Genomic DNA, 22,295 nt, shown 5'->3' with positions numbered 1-22,295 from the left:
ACCCCACCTCTACTAAAAACAGAAAAATTAGCCAGGCATCATGGCATGCACCTGTAGTCCCAGCTACTCACGAGGCTGAGGCAGGAGGATCACTTGAGCCCAGGAGTTCCAGGTTGCAGTGAGCTACGTTGATGACACTGCACTCTACCCAGGGTGACAGAGTGAGACTCTTTGGGGGGGGGGGGAGGAAATTGATGCCCCCCCCACCCCGCCTCACTCCCCTGCTTCATGTAAAAAAAAAAAAAAAGAAGAAGAAAAAGAGAAGAAAGAAATTTCCCAGAAAGCAGAGTAAATTAGCAAAGTTGGAAAATAGGAAATAAGACAATCCAGGAAGCCCAACATCCAACTAAAAAGAAAACGGAAAATAAAGGGAAAAAAATCATAGGGAAAAAAATGCAAGAAAATTTCAAGAAGGTAAGAACATGATTGTGAATTCTGTTAATAGGAATTTAAAAAATTAAAAACTTCCAGAGACAAACTAGGCTACTAGAGGTTAATTACTATCCTATTAATAAAGGATAAAGAGCCCAGTCCAGCCTGTAATCCCAGCACTTTGGGAGGTTGAGAGGGGAGGATCACTTGAGCTCAGGAGTTCAAGATCAACCTGGACAACATGGTGAATCCCTACTTCTACAAAAAAAATTTTGTTTTAAATTAGCTGGGCTGGGTGGCATACACAGGTGGTCCTAGCTACTGGGGAGGCTAACTAAGGAGGAAGGATCACTACAGCCCAGGAGTTGAAGATTCCAGCCTGGGTGACACAGTGAAGAAATGAAGAAAGAAAGAATAAAGAATCAGAATGGTATTGAACTTACCAACAACATGAAAAAATAGAAGACAATAGAGTAATGCTATCAAAATCCTAAGGAAAAATTGTTTTCAACCTAGAACTCTACACCTTGTCAAACACTTAACTGAGTGAAAGGGAAGAAGAATTAAGATAGTCAAACATGGAAAGTCTCAAAAAATTTCCTTTACCATATACCATTTTTTGCAAGAAGATACTAGAGGATGATATATTCCAACACAGCAAATCAACAAAGATAGGTATGGCAAAAAAATAGGGTATCACACACAGGAGAGAAACAGGATAATTCCCAAGGCAACAGCTAGCTATGCAACAGTCCTAATTATTATAATAACCAGTCCATTACTGAAATAGGAGAGAGAAAGATCTAGAAGAGAGGTATCCAGGAAAACAGTAGAAACCAAAAGATTTTCTCTCTGATGGTTTGACTATGTGGAAATTCATTTTAAGAGGTTGTTGGAGGACATAGGAAAATGGAAATTAATCAAACAAAGAGAATTTTTAACCTCAGAAAAAAGGAAATATAGGAGACTATATTTATTACATGGCTAAACAGGGAATATTTACATGGGCATATTAACATAACTACTGCATATCAATTTGACAGAGAACTGGGACAGAGAGTAGGATGAGGTTATATAAGGTTAAAATTCCCATCTAAAAGTAAACTAATGACTCAAGAGATAAATGTATAAACGTACCTTTTGAAAATACAGAGGTATAATAACAGAAGAAAGAGCTAAAGGATGCCTCTGAAGAGCATGACTGGAGGTAGAGAGAGGATGGGACAAGAGGCTGCTTTTTTTATTACTATAAATCTTTTTATCACTGATAAAAATAAACATTAATTTTAAAAATCAGAAAGCACAGTGTAAATTATGATGAGAGCCAATCACTAAGTCAATTTTCAGTCTTGTAGGATCATACAGAATCTCTGAAACCTTCAGAACATCTACACCTGTGATCCCCAACCCCTGGTTCTGGTCCATGGCCTATTAGGAACCCAGCCACCCATCTCCACCTGAGCTCCCCCCCCACCCCCACCCCACCTCTACCCCTGTCTGTGGAAAAACTGTCTTCTATGAAACTTAGGAACCTGCCCAGCAAGCGAGCAAAGCCTCATCTGTATTTACAGCCACTCTCCTCCCCATCACTGGCACCACTCACTGCATGAGCTCCACCTCCACCTCCGACTCCATGGAAAAACTGTCTTCCATGAAACCAGTCCCTGGTGCCAAAAAGGTTGGGGACCACTGATCTCTGTCATCTGATGTAACTAATATGAGCTAGAGGACAGGGGTGGGGAAAGACCCGCACATTCATTAAATGAAATTAGAGCAACTGGACATCCCTTCCAAAGGCAAAAACAAAAATGAACCTCAACCTAAACCCCATACACATACAAAAATAACTCAAAATAGATCACAGGTTCATATGTAAAACATAAAACTTTTTGGGAAAAAAACGCAGAAGAGACTCTTTGGGATCTAGGATAGACAGAATTCCTAGACACTGAAAGCATGATTCATAAGAAGAAAAACCAAAATCATGATCCATAAAGTGGACCACAACAAAATTTAAAATTTTTTGCTCTGTGAAAGCCCACATGAAAAGACAAGCTATAGACTGGGAGAAAATATTTGCAAACCACATATCCAATAAAGGACTAGAATTTTAAATGTTTAAAGGACTCTCAAAACTCAACAGTTAAAAAACAACCCAACTAGAAAATGGGCAATTGTATAAACAGACATCTTGCCAAAGACATATACAGATGGCAAATAAGCACATAAAGAGATTTTTCAACACCTTTGGCCATTAGGGAAATGCAAATTAAAATTTCAATGAGATTATCACTACACAGTTATCAGAATGGCTAAAATACAAAACTATAACAACACCAAATGCTGGTGAGGCTGTGGAGAACTGGATCACTCATACTCTTCTAGGGGGAGTGTAAAATGGTACAGCCACTGAGGAAACAGTTGGTAGTTTCTCATAAAAGTAAACATGCAATTATTGTGTGACCTAGCAATTGCTGTCTTGGGCATTTGTTCCAGAAAAATGAAAACTTATGATCACAAAAAACCTGCATACAAATTATTCATAGCAGCTTTATTTGTAATAGCCAAAAACTGAAATCAGGCTAGATGTTCCTCAACAAGTAAATGATTAAAAAATATGTGGTACATGCTTATCATGAAATATTACTTTACAATAAAAAAAGAACTACTGATATACACAACTTGGATGAATCTCCGGGAAATTATGCTGAGTGGGGGAAAAAAAGCCAATCCCAAAAGGTTACATCCTATATGATTTGATTCACATAACATTTGTGAAATGACAAAATTTTAGAAATGGAGGACAGATTCATAGTTACCAAGGTTTACAGGGGAGAAACGGGGGGCTGGGGAAGTATGATTACAGAAAACATGAAGAATCCTTGTCCCTTGGTTTGACAGTGGTAGATACACGAACCAACACGAGTGGTAAATTATAAAGAATTTAATATACACAAATGAATACAAATAAAACTGGGGAAATTTTAATAGTGGTGTATTACACACCAGAAGTCAATGTCCTGGTTGTGATGTTATACCACACTTTCTCAAAAATGTTATCATTAAGAGAAACCGGGTAGCACTCCGGGAGGCCGAGGCAGGCGGATTGTTTGAGCTCTGGAGTTCGAGACCAGCCTGAGCAAGAGCGAGACCTTGTCTCTACTAAAAATAGAAAGAAATTATATGGACAGCTAAGAACATATATAGAAAAATTAGCCGGGCATGGTGGTACATGCCTGTAGTCCCAGCTACTTGGGAGGCTGAGGCAGGAGGATTGCTTGAGCCAGGCCGGCGCCACAGCACTCTAGCCTGGGCAACAGAGTAAGACTCTGTCTCAAAACAAAAAAAAAAAGAGAAACTGGGCAACGTGTACAAGGGATCCCTCTGTATTATCTTTTATAACTGCATGTGAATCTACAATTATCTTAATAAAAATTTCCATTAAAAAATTCTGCATAAGCATTGCTAATAATATGAAAGAAACACATCAACACTGTCCTCTGTTCTGATTTTGATTTCTACTTTTTGGGTCTCCAAAAAGATGGTTTTTCCATTTTCTAATGTTTTACAACCTTGGATGCTCTGTTTCTGGTCATATTGGAAACGTAGCATTCCATCACCAGTTGCTGTTTTCCTCAAAAACATTATTTTTCATCTCTGGAAAGAAGAATAAACATCAAGCAATCACTTATGCATGCGACCCAATATACATGGCACTGTCTTCAAAGAAAACACTCTTCTCATTTCAGATTTCCCTTCACACTGAGTTTCCTTGAACACAATTTTGTTCTAATCATCTTTTCAAATTCCTTTTCTTAACCAAATTTACAGAACTAATACCATTAACCCTCAATTATTCATCTATTTGAGGAAACCACTCCATGATCTTTACAAGACTTTAATCAATCTTATGGGTTGAGACAATAACCTCAACACCCTTTGTAGCTCCATTAAACTCTTCCTTTACATAAAAAAGAAAATCAAATTAAATTTTTAAAAACCTGGGCATGGTGGTTCCCATAGTCCCAGCTACTCGGGAGGCTGCGGTGGGAGAATCACTTGAGCCCAGGAGTTCAAGTCTAGTCTGGGCAACATGGTGAGACACCAGTCTCTAAAAATAAAATAATATAAAAAATTAAACTCTTCCTTTATGACTTAACCATTTCCATAAGCAGTTTCCCCATGCAGATCTCTTCAGCTAATCACATAATTTACATTTTGTGCAAAATAAGTCTCCTATTTGTAAATCAACAGTCAATAAGCCCCCACTTCTCTGTTCATCACAGCTGCTACCACTGCACTGCTGGGCAAACTTCTACTGTTAAAAGTTGAAACAGACTGCCAATATTTCTATCATTCTTTCCCTTTTACAAAAAGAAAACAAAACAGTATTCCCTTTACCACACCTTGTACACCATTATACACCATTATCCTTGAAAAGAAAATAACTATCTCTACCATTACCAGCTTTGCTCTATTATGCTCTAAGTTTGCAAAGGACAAGTAACTGGAGCAAAATCCTTGCTATTTGGTGCTGAGATTTGTTACTCCCCCCACTCCAAAACAAAAAACACCACAGCAACTCTACTTTTCAAAGTCAAATTGATAGGTAGGAAAACTGTCCTATCATTGATTTTTGTTTTCCAAACACAACAATGAAATTCTCAGAATAAGAAACATGGCCAGTTCAGCAGTGTTAAGTATATCACATTGTTGTGCAACAGATATCCCGAACTTTTTCATATTGCAAAACTGAAATGGATTGTTTTATACCCATAAAACAATCCCCTATTTCCTGCTCCCCTAACCCCTGGTAACCACCATTCAACTGTTTCTGTGAATTTGACAACGTTGGATACCCCATATAAGGGGAATCATACAGTATTTGTGTTTTCGTGCATTTTATTAAAAGTACAATTCAGTGGCATTAAATAAATTCACATTGTTATGCAACTATCACCATTATCCCTCCCAAACTAAAACTCTGGGCTCTTACTAACATTAGTGTCACTAAAGGTGGCATACAAGCCCCATTGTTAAATTTGACTGACTATAAAAAATAAATTAAAATAAAAATAAAACTCTGGGCTCATTAAGCAATAACTCCCCTTTTACCCTGCCCCCAAGGACCTTGGTAACTACTATTCTGCTTTCTCTATTAATCTGCATATTCCAGGTACCTCACATATTATTTGACCTTTTGCACCTGGTTTATTTTACTTAGTATGACATTTTCAAGGTTCACCCATGCTGTAGCATGTATCAGAATTTCATTCCTTTTTAAGGCTGAGTAATATTCTATCGTATGTATATACCACACTTTGTTTATCCATTCATCCACTCACTGATGGACATTTAAATTGTTTCTACCTTTTGACTATTGTGAGTAATGCTGCTATGAACACTGGTACACAAATACCTGTTCAAGTCCCTGCTTTAAATTCTTTTGGGCCATGTACAGTGGCTTGTGCCTATAATCCCAGCTACTCAGGAAGCTGATGCTGGAGGATTGCTTGAGGCCAGGAGTTCAAAACCAGCCTGGGCAACATAGCAAGATCCTGTCTTTAAAAAATTTTTTTAAATTATTCCGGCATGATGGCATTTGCCTGTAGTCCCAGCTACTCAGGAGGCTAAGGCAAGAAGATCACTGAGCCCAGGAGTTTGAGGCTGCAATGAGATATGATCATGCCACTGCACTGTAGCCTGGGCTACAGAGCAATACCCTGTCTCTAAAAAAGTAAAATAGAATAAAAAATAATAAATTCTTTTGAGTAAAACTCAAAAGTGGAAGGACTGGTTCGTTCTTATGGTAATTCCATTTTTAATTTTTTGAGCAACCACCATATTGTTTCCCAATGCAACTACACCATTTCACATTCCCACAAGCAGTGCACCAGGGCTCCAATTTCTCTACATCCTCACCAACACTTGTTTTGTGTTTTTTTTATTACAGCCATCCTGATGGGGGTAAAGTAACATTTCACTGTGGTTTTGATTTGCATTTCCCTAATTATTAGTGATGCTGAACATCTTTCCATGTGCCAATTATTGGCTGTTTATCTTCTTTAAAGGAATGTCTTCATAGTTTTCAATCAATCCTGAAAGTACAAGTTCAAATGAGAAAAATTCCTTAGGTGCTCTGGCATTCTTGTAGCATCAGCTGTTGCCTAAGTATTACAGCAGAACCTAGACACATTTAATATGACAAAGGTTTTTGCTCATTTCTCTAAAAAGTAGCTGCTCCCTAGAATATGGGCTCAGTTCAATTTAATCAATCAGTTATTAAATGCACATTAGTGGAACCAATCTACTCTTCCAGAGCTTAGCAAAAACACTCAGACAACAAAATGGATGTATTATACCCCTTCAAGGGGCAAAAGCCTTTACCAACTTAATTTCTTACATGCAGCCTAGAGACTATTTCCCAATGGAAGATATTCCCTATGGAAAAAGTAGTAAGTCTAGGGGTGGAGGGAGAATTAATGACAGCAAAATGTAGGACATCCAATAGAAACAGCCTGCTAAAAATTTGTGCTTTGGGGACAAGTCCATGTAAGTACCATATCACACTAATGGGTGATGCTTTCCTGAGCTCATACTACCAAGACAGTTATGTTCAAATCAACCACTGAAATCTGCTCATCCAGAACCAGTAACTATCTTAAACAATTACTTTTCAAATAGTCTTTGAATTTCTAAGACCAGTCTTACCCTAAAATTGCTCTATTAGCCAAATAGCTAATATTCTTAAGTAAAATCTGATCCCAACTTACTTCACATAATGCTCAAAAAGTGGGTAAGAAGGAAAATATTAAAATAAACTAGCCCCAATCTCATATTAAGGAGGACCCTGATTGTACTACCTGTCTACCTACCTGTCTTCCTTTATTCATTATTTATTGTGCATCCATTAAATGCAGGTACTCTCCTAGGTGCTTAGCTGGTATCAGAAAAAAAAAAAAAAAGATCTCTGCCCTTGTTCAACTTATATTCTAGTGCCCCTGGGCTCACTCTGAGATTGGCTGAGTGTGGAACATACCATTAATTTGATTTTGCAACTCTGTCTGCAATAAATCTGACCATAAAGATACATAATTTCTAATACGGATGTGTGAGAATTGAAAATTTACAGAAAAATATAAATACAGTAGTCTTTGTGATATTATAAGCACCATAAATCTACAAAAATTATTTCTTCAAAGAATAGCCAGTAAGAAGCTAAAATGACTGTGCATGAAATACTGAGGGCCTGCCTTATTTTAGCAGTCTGGTCCTTCTAAACAGCTGTAAGATAACTACTTCTATACAAACTCCCCAGGATGTTTTAACAGTCAAGTGACAACTCACACATTTCACTATCATTTATACTTAAGTGAATACTCTAGATTAAAAAAACAACAAACTCTAGTCACCTGATAAAATTTAAAATATATTTCCAGGCTCAAGTACCTTAAAAAAAAAAAGAAAAGAAAGAAAGAAAGAGAGAAAATTTAAAGTATCCTAAAAGTAGTACACATTCAAATTATTTCTAGGGGGAGCATATATTCAAGGCAACTTGAACCTATGGCTCCCAGGCTTAAAAATAAACATACACACACACCACACACACGAAAAGTATTTCAACTGGCTACTCTAGATTATTTAGAGAGATGCACTGTCCAATATGGTAGCCACTAGCCACATGTGGTTATCAAGCACTTAAAATATACCTAATCTAAACTGAGATGAGCTGTAAGTATAATTTACACAACAGAGAAAAAGAATGTAAAATATGTCAACAATTTTTTAAATCTTGATTACACAATAAAATATTAAATAACACTTTAGATACGAGTTAAAATACATTATTAAAATTTTCTTTTACCATTTTACATTTGTCATTTTAAAAATATTATGTGGCTGACATTACTTCTTTTGGACAGCACTGGTTTGAGGCAACAGGAGACTTCTAAACCTGTGAACAGAGCTAATACATGAATGTGTTTGAGCTGTACTCAGAATTTTATTCATTTTCTAAGCTTACACTATTCAACATCTTATATATGTGAATGTCAAACATTTTTATATCAAACTATGAAAATGTCAAATTCTAAAGTGAAATTGTTCAACAGAGCACCAACAAATATTTGGGTGACCACTGTGCAGGACATTCAATCCGTAAAGTAACAGTTCTGCCACACTTCAGCAGAACAGTCACGTATTCTATATACAGCTAATATGCACTGTGCTACAAAGTACCTGGCACCATGCTAAGTGCTTTACTCTCACTGATACATAAAATCTTCCCAACTACCCTATGTGGTAGACACTATTCTTAATGCTATTTTTATGAAGAACATGAAGCAGAGAGAGCTTAAGTAACTTTCCAAAGTTGCACAGCTATTATAGTAACCTGTGGAACCAGGATTCTAACCCAGCAGGCTTGATCCAAAACCATCACACATTTTCCCAAGTAAAAGGTCTACAAAAAAGATTATGCCATTATCCTATAGGATTGGGTTTTAGTTGTGGATACACACCCTATACAAAAAGACTGTAGTAGATGGAGTTAACGCCTTGCTTCCTACTCTCCACCTGCACCCTTTTCGATAACAAGTTAAAGTTTACCCCATGAATTAAATCCTGGACCTTACTATAGGTTTGTTCTACACTCCCTTTTCCAGAAAGGCATTATCTGGCCCCTCTGGCCCAATTCCTATTTGTCCTTCAGACTTCATTTTAAATATCTTCATGCAGGCCTACTCAGACTCCACACAATTTAAGAGTCACCTCTCCTTCCTATGCTTACTACTGTAGCAATTTCCACACTCCATTATGATTACCCTCAGTAGAATGTTCTTCAAGGAGTCTACTGTGTTCACCACTTATCTCCAGTGCCTAAAACAGTGCCTAGCATTAGATGCTCAAAAAGTATTTGCTGACTGATCTAACCATCTGACCTACCCAGCTACAGCTAAAAGTGGAATATTAAAAGCAAACTTAAGTCCTAGGAAGCGCTAACCCACAAGGCAGAGAAGTAGTTCTTTTAAGTTTCAAAAAATTTATGACTGACCAACAGAACAGTATGATACTCAGGAAATAATGATCATGATTTCTTCCCCCACAAAGTGAAATAAAATCTACTTAAAATAATCACTTGTCCAATTTCAGTATAATTTGTTTTATAAAAATGATTTTAGCTGATACTTTTTCATAAAAAGCCCAAACCAATGATTTCAACAATGCTATAAACTGTTTGAAATCAGTTTAATTTTGACAATTCCCAGAGTTAGATGACTGCAGGTGCTTTTTTAAATCATCAATATAAAATTAGTTACGTTTAAAAATGGATTTCATTGCACTGCCCCAATGCTGAATGCTGGGTTCCAAGTGACAGAGGCAACCATGTGTCCTTTAAGAAACTTATTGGGAAAGGAATGGGTTTCACATAAAATTAATTTAACATAATTAGTGTTAGTGCCACTAAATTTTCTAACCAGAGTCAAAAGGGACTTTCCTAGAGCCTTCCCTTTTCTTTTCCTATAAACGGGAAACCCGATTAAAAAGGTCAATCTTTAGCTCTTACTTCCACACCAACTAATTCTGAAACGTGGTGAAAGTACAGTAAAAGTCCTTATGGCTATGACTAGAAAAATATTTTTCTGTAAATTCTAGAGTCAAACAAAATAGAAGGGAGAACTTGACTTCATTCCGTCGGGTTTGAGGACAGAAATTGATCAATTCCCTTAGATTACTGCTTCTGTTGGTGACTCCAAAAGCACTGTAAGGCAAACATGCCACAGAGTCCCACCCCAAGCGCGAAGAGCCTCCGACTGTTTGACACATCAATGGATTAGTCAACGCGGGCAACTCACTTTTCCCCTCTAATTTGCCTTAATTATTCTTCACACAAACCCTCAAGTTTACTCTAAGTTACAACCAGATGGAATCTTCTCTTTGCCCTAAAGTATAAATTCAGGCCTTTCCCAAACAGCTAGTACTGCTTCAATCACAACCTCTAAAATATATTGCTTAGAAATATCACACATCTAGTAATTTCACGCCAATGTGGAAAAAGCCAGTCCAGTCGCTTAAAGAATTAGGATTCTGGAACGTGGTTAAATGCTGCATATTTTGTAACAGCAGGCACTGAGCAGAGTGGGAGACTCGAAAGCAAAAGACCGGATGGAAAGCATGGGAAGACCCCGCCCCAGTAAGCTCGATGCCGATTCAAACAGTAAGTTGGGTCTGTCGTTTGGAATCGGAATCACTGAAACAAAGGCGTATATTACGGGAAGCAAGATGTCTGGAGTAAAAGAAACGGTCTGCAGCTACACAGACCATACACCATCCTCCCACCGGTCTTACCTATGGTGGAAATGAAGGTGGTATTGAAGGCATCATCCGAAAAACGAAAAAGGACGCAGGTCTTCCCCACTCCCGAGTCCCCGATCAGGAGCAGCTTGAAAAGCAGGTCGTACGTCTTCTTCGCCATTGGGAGGAGCGGCTCAGGCTCTCGCCGCCGGCGGCCCCAAGGGATCGGTCCCTCTCACTACGGCCAACTCCTCACTCGGGCGTTCTCAGGCCGGAGGACCGGGGAAGCGTGGGAAAAAAGGAAGACTCGAGAGGGCGCCGGGGGCCTACGAACGGCCTTGTTGAAGAAGCCCCGATGGTGACGGCGTCCGGTGCCTCCGAGGGCGGCGACCGCGGCTCCGCAGCCTCTCCCAGCCGCTCCGCCCGGTTCCGGGGAGTCGGTCGGGACAAAATGGCTTCCCCTCCCCCTTCAGGGCTGCTCGGCCGGGACGCTCCCACGGTCGAGCAAGCGAGCTCTGCCGTCGAGGGAGCGCGGCGGGCGTGAGGACAGTCTCTCTCCGGAGCAGAAACTCCGGCGCTAACACCCGGCGAAGAGAGCGAAGGAGGACCCCCGAGCCGACGAGCTCAGCTACATAGCCCCAGGAAGCCGAGCCGCCCCGGCCTGAGCCACCTTTTCCCCGTGCCCTCTCACGCCGGCGTGCGCGCTGCCTGAGACGCACGCAAGGACGTACGCCCGCCCTTCCCTCCCGCCCTCGCCCTGCGGTCCGCCTCTGCGCACGCGCGCAAGAGGGTGTGGGGCACGTAGGGGTGAAGAGTGGAGCGCTCAGGTCTCCGAGCCTCAGTCTGAGGCCCGACTGAGAGGCGAGAGGGGCGGGGCTCGAGAGGGCGAGGCCGCGGGCGCGCTCCCTGTGGCCGCCTGATAGGGTGCGCAGCGCTACGAGCACGCCCCGCGGGAGGCGCTGCCCAGTGACTGCGCAGGCGCAGCACGGTGGAGTAGCCGGGGACCCCGCCCCCTCTTTTGCTTCCCGGGGTCGCCCGGCGCACTGCGTTGGGGGTTCCTTCGCGCGGCGTTTGTGTGGTGTGTGGAGCTGAAGAGCTCGGCGCAGCGATGGGCTTGGGTGGCCATGGACTCCTGTGTAGGCGTAGCTCCTAAATTCGAGAAAAAGTAGCGCCCTGGGTCACTTAATGGACACTTTGCTAAAACGGGACGCCTGCTGGAGTGCTCTCCGTCGTGGGCTAGCCGTGACAGGAGAAACACCAGGGCTCCATACCGGTTTACTTACGGAGCAAGGAGTTTGAAATGGGAAAACTGGCCACGCTGCTGGGGTTGGGATGATGTAATCGGCCTTCCTGGGCCGAGAGAGGAAGGCTGAGGAACACCGGGGCGTAGGGAGCACCTCCCCGCCAAGTGGGAGCTTCAGTGCTGTGCTCAAAGAACCTGCTCTAGGCCTTTGCCGTCGTTTTGGAATCCGCAGGAGCCAAGAGCTCTATACGGAAGAGGCGGGCCCTCCCTGCTGCCAAAGTCTCACCACTGGGTAGAAAACTGAAAGGTGGTGGAGCCACCACGTCCTGCTAATTTTTCTGTTTTTTGTAGAGGTGGGGTCTCACGCTTGCTGGCCTGGAACTCCTGGCCTTCGACAATCCTCTGGCCTCCTCATCCCAGAGTCCTAGTATTACAGGCGTGAGCTTCTTACATTTTCTTTTAAGTCACCTTACTCCCTCTCTCCCTTTCTCCCCATCATACTTATTTACACCTCCCTTTTTCTCGTCTTCCTTTCTGGAGTTGAAATATTCATGCTGCTGACCTACCATTCTCAGTGTGCTAGTCCCTCAAGCACACCAAAGATGTGATGACAGAGTAGTTGAACCTGGTGAGCTGGTTCAACCTCATAAAGTAGGAAACCCTGGAACATCTGGAAAGTAAGAGACAGGGAAAGAAAAGTAAAAAGTACATTCTTACACATGCACAACCCCACCATCACCAAAATGTGTATTTGGTATGTAATTAAAATAAGTCGTGAAGGCAGTTCTAGTAACTTCAATCTCACATTCATTAAAGCTGTAGTCCCCAACCCCCCGGGCTGTGGACCAGTATGGTCTGTGGCCTTTTAGGGACCATCCGCAGAGCTCTGCCACCCCTTCCCCCGCCCCCACCGCGGGTGCGTCAAAAATTGTCTTCCATGAAACTTCGGAAGGGAGGGAGGCACAGCAGGAGGTAAGCAGCCAGCAAGCAAAGCTTCGTCTGTATTTACAGCGCTCCCCATCGTTTACATCACCGCCTGAGCTCCGCCTACCCCTCCACCCGCGTCCGTGGAAAAATTGTCTTCCATGAAACTAGTCCCTGGTGCCAAAAAGGTTGGGGACTGCTGCTTTAAGGACTTGTCTTACACGCTTCCTTTCTTCCCAGCCACCCCTCTAAAGCTTCATTACTAAGGATATTTGTCTTCACTAACACATCTTCCTCTTCAGTTGTGTTCTCTGAAAGCTCTTCTTAGTCTTGTCACTTAAACTTTCTGTGAATCATTTTTCCTCTGGTTGGGAGTGTCTTACGATAATACCAGCAATTCTAACCTAAGCTAGCTATAAAAATCACAAAGTGTGCAATGGTCAGTGTTGCACAGGTTTGTCATCAGTTTAGAGTCATAATTTTGAGCACCTCAGGAAAATCTTCATAGAATAATCTTGATTAAATAATCTTCATTATTCCTTTCAAAACAAGTGTGATTAACTCAAGCCCCAATGTTATAAAGCATTTTAAAATTGTTAAGATTTTTATTAATGTAGAAAGCCTAATTTGGAGAGTAATACCACTACGTAAATGTTGGGAGTGGCCAGGCACGTTGGCTTGTGCATATAATCTCTGCACTTTGGGAGACCAAAGCAGGAGGATTGTTAGAGACCAAGAGTTCAAGACCAGCCTAGGCAATATAGTGAGAACTTCTTTCTACAAAAATTTTTTAAAATTAGCTAGGCATGGTGAAACACACCTGTAGTTCCAGCTACTTGGAAGACTGAGGCAGGAGGATGCTTGTGTCCACAAGTTCAAGGCTGCAGTGAGCTGTGATTGTGCCACTGCATTCCAGCATGGTGACTGAGTGAGACCCATCTCTAAAAAAATAATAAAAATAAAATAATAATAAAAAATTTTAAAGTTCGGGGCAATAGGCAGCTAAAAATTTTTTAAACCCAAAGAAATTTTTTAGGACACAAAGAAATGTTAACTATTTAAGGTAATGGATAGCCCAATTACCCTGATTTGTTCATTACATGTTGAACGCATGTATCAAAATATCACATGTACCCCATAAATATGTGCAAATATTATATATCAATTGAAAATTTTTTAACTTCATTGTTTATTCCAGTTGTTTCCAACAGTTTTATCAATTAAAACCCTGTCCCCATGGGCCCATATTCTGAAACTCTAGGAATTAATTATATTTATTAACAAACTTTATTATCGGATCAGGATCATAGACTTTTACAGCTGTGATATCTTCTGGTAATGTTGTTTATTTTTTAATTTTTTAGGAATAGAGTCTCACTTTGCTGCCCAGGCTGGAGTGCGGTAGTGTGATCATAGCTCACTGTAACCTTGAACTCCTGGGCTCAAGCAATTCTCCAGCCTCAGCCTCACCAGTAGTTGGGATTACAAATGAGCACTACCACACTTGGCTCTTTTAAATCATAATTCAACTCCTGCACTTAATTTACAGAATAGGAGTCTGAGGCTGAGAGAGTTTAGGGATTTGCGAAAGATCACACTCTTAGTGGCTGAACCAGGATTAAATGGGCAAGGGAAAAGGAAGAAAACCTCCACAGGACATCATATTACGTGAAGATGAGAATTGGGAGGCTCAGCCAGTACTTAGCATTTAGATTCCTTAAAGTTAACTAAAGCTTTGCTGGAGTGAGGCCTAAACATCAAGCCATATCTGCCACTGAAGCCAGTAGAAGTGATCCATGCATGGAAGGAATATCTGTGACTCTAGGAAAACAAGAATAAAATGGGCATCTGTGACGGTAAATTAAGAACCCTAACTAGTGTAGGGACTACATATTTACAAGTTAACTTCTCTTTCCAAAGGAAAACAAAAGAATCATCCTACCACTAAAGTGTTTTTTTCAAATAAAAAAAAAAAAAAGGAAAGAGAGAAGAAAAAGAATCATCCAAGGCAAAGGATGATTATCTATTTTCTAATAATTGGATATTCGTGTACTTATTAAAGTAATAAGCGCTCAATTCATGCTACTCAGAAAATGGAGAGCACCAAGACATACATAAACATAGTGGTTCTCTTTCAATATGAAGGTGTGCATAGTAAACCCCTGGATTGGTCCATGCAAAACAGAGCTATAAGGCTTCCCCAGTCCAAGGAGCTTGGAATATTTATAGCAGAAGAGGCCAGAGCTCTGAAGAGCAAAGAGAGCCTTAGAGAAACTGACAGAGAGACAGGAGCAGAGAGCACAGGGCATGGCAACTTGACCTGCATGAGAGGGCTGGAAAAATCATAGGAGCACCTGAAAGTCAGGACAGAAGAATGAGAAACGGAAAGAAAAGGCACTTCCTGGACTCAAAACCCAGAGGGCACTGGCAGAGTGAGGAAAGAGGGCTGCTCAGGGAAAGCCTTGGGACCCAAATGGAACAGAAACAAATTCAACCTTAGATAGCTCTCTAGAAAACTGTATTCTCAAGTGTCAAGGCCTAGAAAAACAGCCATCAGACTTAAAAAGACAATGACAAGAAGGGAGAGGGTTTAACCCTGTGCAAAGCCAAGAAATATGAAGCTATTCTTATGGCTTATAAATTCATAGACTCACAGCATGACATAACTCAATCACAGGGATCTGATCTTGAATCTCTGTTCCACCTCATTTTAGCTGGGTGATCTTAGACAACTACAATTACAAAACCAAAACTGAATTTCAGATTCCTCATCTGGAAAACGCAGTTATCAGTAGCTACTTAATCAAGTTATTGTGAAGATTAAAATAATCCATGCAAAGAACTTGGCAGGGGGATTGGTCATTCATTAAATATTGATTCTCTTCCCTCTACAAGATTGTAAACTCTGAGGAACAACTGTTTTATCCCCTGTAACACCCAGGCTGGTGTCTTGCACGTAGTAGGAGCTCAAGAAACGTTAGTTATATTAATTTACATCTGCATTGCAAGAAATCTTGAAAGTCATCTAAACTAATTTCCTGCTTCATGCAGAAATGTCCTAACTAGCCTCTCTGTCAACATTACCAGTGAGCTTGCAATGCAAAGAGAGCCTATTGCAGGGCTGGGTGTTTCTAACAGAAAAGTGTTCCACAGACTGAGAATAAATGTGCTTTCCTGTAATATCACCCATTTGTTTTAATTCTGTCCTCTGGAGAAACACAGAATAAACCTTTCCCCAGTTCCACATGACAGCTCTTCAACTATCTGAAGATAGCATTGTTGTTTTCCTTTAAGCTGCTCCAAGCTCACTTTCTTCCACAGAAGATAATTCTCAGATAACTATCATCACCACCATTCTTCTTTGCTTATGTCCCTCTTAGAGTGTGACGCTGATAATTGAACACTGTGCTTGAGCTGAGGACATGATCATGTGGCAATACCCAGATCAGGCTACCACTAGCAGGTAATAGAAATAAAGGCCAATTGGGATACTGTCTAAGACTGAGGTAGTTTGAAAACCACCTTCCAGATTAACTTTGCATTGTAACTAAAACTATTCAATAAATTAGGATGAATATTATATTTCATATATACTTTTACATATACAAATTTAAAATAGACAAAGATGAGTAGCAGACAATTCAGAGAAGTATACGAGTATTTGAAGAAATGTTCAAATTCATTTGAAATCAGGGAAATTCAAATTCAAACAATAATATTTTCCACCCATCAGAATGACAAAAATTAGAAAAATGAATAACACCAAGTGTGGGTGAGGATGTGGAGAGATAGGAACTCTCATGCATAGCTGTTGAGCATGCAATCTGATCCAGCCATTCTGGAAAGCAACTAGGCAATATTTAATAAGTGACGTATGTGTCTGTGACCCAACAAGGCCACTTCTGGGTGCATTCAAGAGAAATTCCCTCACAGGTTCATCATGGCTTTGTTGGTGGTAGCTAGATGTTGGAACCAATCTAAGCATCTGTTACTAGGGGAATGAGTGAATAAAGTATGGGAGATGCACGTGGAGTTAGTCCAGATCACAAAGGGTTGGGTTGGGTTTGAAAATCGGCTAATATCATAAGTCAGGCCCAAGTCAAAGTTGTTAGCACTTCAGTTTACTAATAAACTGGCAAATAAGCAAAGCAAAGAATGATGCCTTCCTAGTTCCTCATAGAAATATGCCCAAGCTCTAGTGATCCATGCAGGCCAGGCAGAAGGAGGAAACTGGTCTAATGAGTTCAGAGTTGGGACTGAGTTTTTATAGGATTAGTCTGGGGAAGAGGCCAGGTCAGGATTCAAGGGTCTACCACTTACCATGTAAGAAAGTTCTTTGTTGTACTTTTGGGCCTATTGCAGGCTTGTCCATGGCCCATTCCACATGCTATATGAAGCTACTAACTCGCTGCACATTCAGCAACATGGTAAGCTGAAACGAAGGAAACAGAAAACAAGTTATAATATGATGCCATTCGTGTAAATTAAAAACACACAAAAACATACTTTATTTTATGAGGTTTCACACATATTTACTGGCATATGTCAGACATGTTAGAGATGGAACCTGCGGAGGGGGAGGGCAATGAGAGGGAAAGAAGAGGAAAAGTGTAAAATGAGTGGGATCTTGCGCAGACCCCCCAGTCAGTGGCAGTGTGCTAAGAAGTGAGGAACATGATTAACTTAGTATTCTGCATCCCAGATCTAAATTTTTAAACAAAAGTGAGGAGGAGATTAAATTGGACATGGAGGTAGAGGAAATTGATATTGATATTGATACTCCTTATAGATATCAGAAAAATATCAAAGTGAGGGGGAAAAGGCCCCAAATATTTTATTTGGATTGATAAAAAGAATACAGATTCTGGCTATTTACTCTAATTGCCACACAGCATAACAATAGTTATGCAAATTTTTTAATGTGACATTTATTTCATCACATTTATTTGGTCGTGGAAGCCCAGACTTCATGGAATTGTCTGGTCCCAAAGCTCAGTGCTCAACTCTCAGCTGTCAGCTGTCAGCTTTTGCCTTGCCCTGTCTGGTTCCAGCTCTTGGTAATAAACACCCAGTTATTTGCAGGCTGCCCCACCTCTTTCCTGGAGCCAGAGAGTGGGTAGAAACACAGAGTAGCAAAAGCCCTCATACTACGTGCCAATTGAGTTAGACACTGCCGCAATAATATCTAAGAGCAGCCATCTCTATTGTCCAAAGTACCCCCAAGAGGAAGCCAGGCCCTTGCCCATGTGGCTTGTGCATTTAGGGTTCCACTGCCTTCTGCCCTGCCTCAGTGCGCTGGTGTCCTTGACAGCCAAATAGGGATGCTGTTTCTTTGCTTGTTCCTACCAGTGCCATTCCCCCACCCTCCCCAGTGTTCACACTCACGTCCTTGCATAATGGACATTTGTCAGGTCTCTGACTGCCCAGTGTCAAGCTCCCTTTCTTTGACTAGAAAATTCTCCACTTTGAGTTTTCAGTGGCAGAGGCCTCCTCCCTCTGTATTCCCTTCCCCAGCACCACTCCCCAACCCCACCCCAATCCCAAACACACACCTAGGCTGTGGAGACATGAGCTGAGCTCTACCAATCACAAGCACCAGCCCAAAACCTTGACTCTTGGAGGACAATGACACAAAGAAGCAGGCACAGTGGGGGATATACTGAGGGCAGTGGTGCAGCAGCAGCAATTCATTTCCAGGGCACCTGTAGGCCCCCAGAGCCAGATGGGATCCCAGGTCCAGACTGGATTTGTGGCCTGTTTCTGTCCCCAATTCCTGAACCTGGTTCTCCAGCCTTCCCAGTAATTCTGAGAACTTCCCAATAGCCTATTGATAAATTTATGTCCTTTTTTTTTTTTAAAGAGATGAGGTCTCACTCTGTTGCCCAAGCTGGAGTGTAGTGGTGGGATGATGGCTTACTGTAGCCTCGAACTCCTGGGCAAAGCAATCTTCCCACCTCAGCCTCTCAAAGTGCTGGGATTCCAGGTATGAGCCACAACACCCGGCCTGTGTTCTTTTTTAAATTCCAAATCAAGACCCCTGACTCACACAGCTGTTTCTGCTGGAACTCCCAGAATGACTCCAGCTCTAGGTAACATTCACTCTGTGTCCACTTTTTTTTTCTCATCTTCTACTGACCTTGGCACTTGGATGTGCTGTACATGTGTTCAAACTTGGCTCCTGTCTGCCAACCTCCCCTCCATGGCTGCTGCAGCTTCGATCCCTCTTTCCTGTGTCTAAACTGCCTCCCTCCAGCAGCCTGTCCTGAGACCCGGCCGGGCTGGGCAGTCATCCTAACGCTCCTGTGACGGTAGCACCAGGCCTAGTGCTGGCAGGGAAGAGAGTCCTCAGATGCTAGAAGGGGGGGTCTCTAGGAGGAAAGAGAGGCACAGGCAGGGTGGTAGGAAAGTGACAGAGACTTGTCCTATTTTTATGTTTTATCTAATAATATGAGTTTTCATGTACTGAGTCCCTGCATTGTGTTGGCCCTTTTCATAGGCATGACCTCTCAGTGATGCTTTGAGGCAAGGACTATTATAATCCCTATTTTCAGATGAGGAAACATCAGTTTAAAAAAGTTAAGAAGGATAGAATGAGATGATGCCTGGGATCTTCTTCGAAATAATTGTAGGGAATGGGGATGCGTAGAGTATAGATGGAACAAGATTTTTGTGGGTTGATGATTATTCAAGCTGAATCATGAGTATGTGGCAGTTCATTATAGTAATATGTATAATTTGTATATATTCAAAATTTTCCATAATTAAAAGTTGTTTTTTTTAACTTGATCAGTCATACAAATAATAAGTGATAAAGTTAGGTTTTGATCCCAAGCCCTCCTAACTTCAGTGCCTGCTCTCTTAACCGCTACTCTGGATACCTGGCAAGGTGCCTAAAAGATCTAAGCAGAAAAGATAAGTGATTTTAAGAGAATTCAAAGGGGATTTGGAAGCCTCTTGATTAATTTCTGCTCCTGTTTTCCAGGTATATTGTGGAAGGATCAACACAAGCATAGCCAGATATTAATACGGCTCAGCCAGAGCTTATGACGAAGAGCATGCCCTCGTTTTCTCTGCCTACTTATGAGTAGGTGCCGCAGCAGCTCGTGAGAGAGTGGTTGGCAGCCAAAGTTTTCTAAAAACACCCAGGCAACAGCTGTCCTTGGTTGTCACCTGACTTGACAGGCCCTGAGTCAGCACCACTCCCCTAGCCAGCCTCTCCTGCCCAGCCAGATCTGACTTGCCCTTTCTGGCTGGACTGAACTGGTTGGGCCAGCCCAGTCCTGCCCTGTCTCAGCATCCTCTTAGTAGGCAGCTTCTTGCTTTCTCTCATCTGGGGATGCACTACCCTTATTGTCCAGGGCAGCAACCTCGTGCCTGCAACTCCAGCTCCGAAGGGAGCTAAGAGACCATCTCCAAGTCCTTGGAGACAGGGACAGGGCTCTGGAGTCTGTCCCTGGACAGAAAGGATGAGCTGGGCACCAGCATCTCCTACCGTCTGCCGAGGTCTTCCTTCTATGAATGTCTCTGGGATTTGCCTTAGGAAAAAGATAGAATTAAATGTAAAGACACCCCCTCATTCCTCAGGATTCCACCCCTAGGCTCAGTCCCAGAAGAGACCAGGGTGGGACAATATGGACACCATATTTATGGCCTGTGTTTCTGCAGAAAAACTCTCATGCGTCCTCTCATCTCAGCCTTTTCTTGGTCTAGACATGAAGCTACAGTAAGTGTTGGCATATTGTCCAGGTATTGGTGGAGACTGAGCCTGCACACGACTAGAGAACACACACGCTGACCTCATTGCTAAGTCATCAAGGTTAGCCTTCTCCCTAATGCCAGTTTCCTCCCCAGACCTCCAGGCCAGCCTGGTCTGAATCCTGGGCCTGCCATGAGGGTGACCTTGGGCTAATAACTAACCTCCCTGAGCCCCAGTTTTTGTCACTATAAAGTAGGAATACAATACCTATCTTGCAGGGTTGTTGTGAGGGTCAGAAAAAGAAATGTATGTGAAACACTTAGTGGGTGCACAATAACCTCAATGTCCTTCACCTTGCCTTGGGGGTGGCTCTTGCCCAGACTGCACTGATAGCGAAGCTCTTAGGCCTGAGACCAAGCACCGCCCAGCTCTCATGTCTTGATTCTGGGCATTCACACCTACCTTCCAATTGATTCCCGAGTCAGAAGACAAAATTACAACAACTTTGTTTAAAGATCTTAATTTGCTTTTATTTGAGATTCTAGAATTAGGTAACAGCTCATTCAATAAGAGAGAAGGAGTGTTCTGACGAGCTGAGCAGAGGAGGTTGGCGTCATAGAAAAGGGCCGAGGAAAGCAGAAACGGAACGAAAAGTGGTTTGCTTGTTTCAAAGTTACTTTCCTTATAAAAGTTAAAGCAAAGGGGACTCCCTTATCACGCCAGCTAAAACTGGACTGTTTGGGGATTTGGCTATTATCTCTCTCTCTCCTGATTTCTTGGAAGTTGAGATAAACAACTTAGTTTAGGCTTGGTGACGCAGAACTTCAGCGTGAGTGACTCCATTTCGGTTTGGTCTGTTGGGCTTGTGCAGGAGCTCAGTCCACACCAACGGCCTCGTTTCAATCGCGTCTCACACCGACGTAGGCCAGTCCACACCCCACCATGGTCCTGACTCCATAATTCTACACATTCTTAATTTGAGTCTGTCCCATTGGCTGCTACCACACAGTAAGATCTGAATATTTCTGGGTCCTCTCTCACTAACTCATTACCTTCTTCCTTTCTTTCTTGATCCCTAAAACTCCTGAAGGTGAGTTTTCCAGGGCCCCTTCTCTCATCGCCATCTTTTGTGTAAACCCATTGCAAAAGGCCCACTGCCTTGAGTCTCCTACACCCAAAGTCAGCTTTTCCCCCACACTTCTCTCCTCCAGGCCGGCCCAGGAGGTTCCAGCTGGCTCTCATATCGGGGTCAGGGCTTTATCTAGGCACTGGGGTTTTTCAGTCCCTCTTTGAGTGTGGGAGCCACAGTCAGACACACTGTGCCAGGCATGATTTGACCTGGTATAACAGAAAGGACAACTACATCTCTCAGTGTGCACATGTACTGGGGTTAATGTAACCTAAGTGTATATTAGGACTTTGGTAACTATATCAGTGTTGACTTTATTACATTTGTAGCCAACTAAAAATCCTAAACCTTTTTTCACAAACTTCAGATGTGTCTCCCACATTTTGTACTGTTATAGCTGACTTTATAAGATCTAACTGTAGTAGTTCATCTGTTTATCACAATTATATCATTTTGGCTCTTTTTTTTTTTTTTTTTTACATTTTGGTTCTTTAACAAACAAATTGCAAGGGAAAAAGTGTCAGAGGGGCAATTTATAGAATAAAAGAGACTTAAATGACATAGCAACCAATTGAAATGCGTAGACCTTGTTTGGATCCTGATTTAAGCAAAAAACTATTTAAAAAACACACCATTTT

General features: G+C 41.8%; 1 protein-coding gene across 1 annotated transcript in view; it reads right to left on the bottom strand.

Moving 5' to 3' along the window:
• RAB10 (RAB10, member RAS oncogene family) overlaps positions 1-11,541 on the bottom strand; it is an 82,334-nt gene extending 70,793 nt beyond the window's left edge. The window contains exon 1 of the mRNA XM_045549199.1: positions 10,720-11,541. Coding sequence (XP_045405155.1) covers positions 10,720-10,846 — 127 coding nt within the window. The 5' untranslated portion in view covers positions 10,847-11,541. The remainder of the gene's footprint in view (positions 1-10,719) is intronic.
• Positions 11,542-22,295: the final 10,754 nt, after the last annotated feature.

The sequence above is a fragment of the Lemur catta genome, chromosome 4 (assembly GCF_020740605.2).
Source record: "Lemur catta isolate mLemCat1 chromosome 4, mLemCat1.pri, whole genome shotgun sequence".
NCBI lineage: Eukaryota > Metazoa > Chordata > Mammalia > Primates > Lemuridae > Lemur > Lemur catta.
This window is presented reverse-complemented; position numbering and strand designations above follow the sequence as displayed.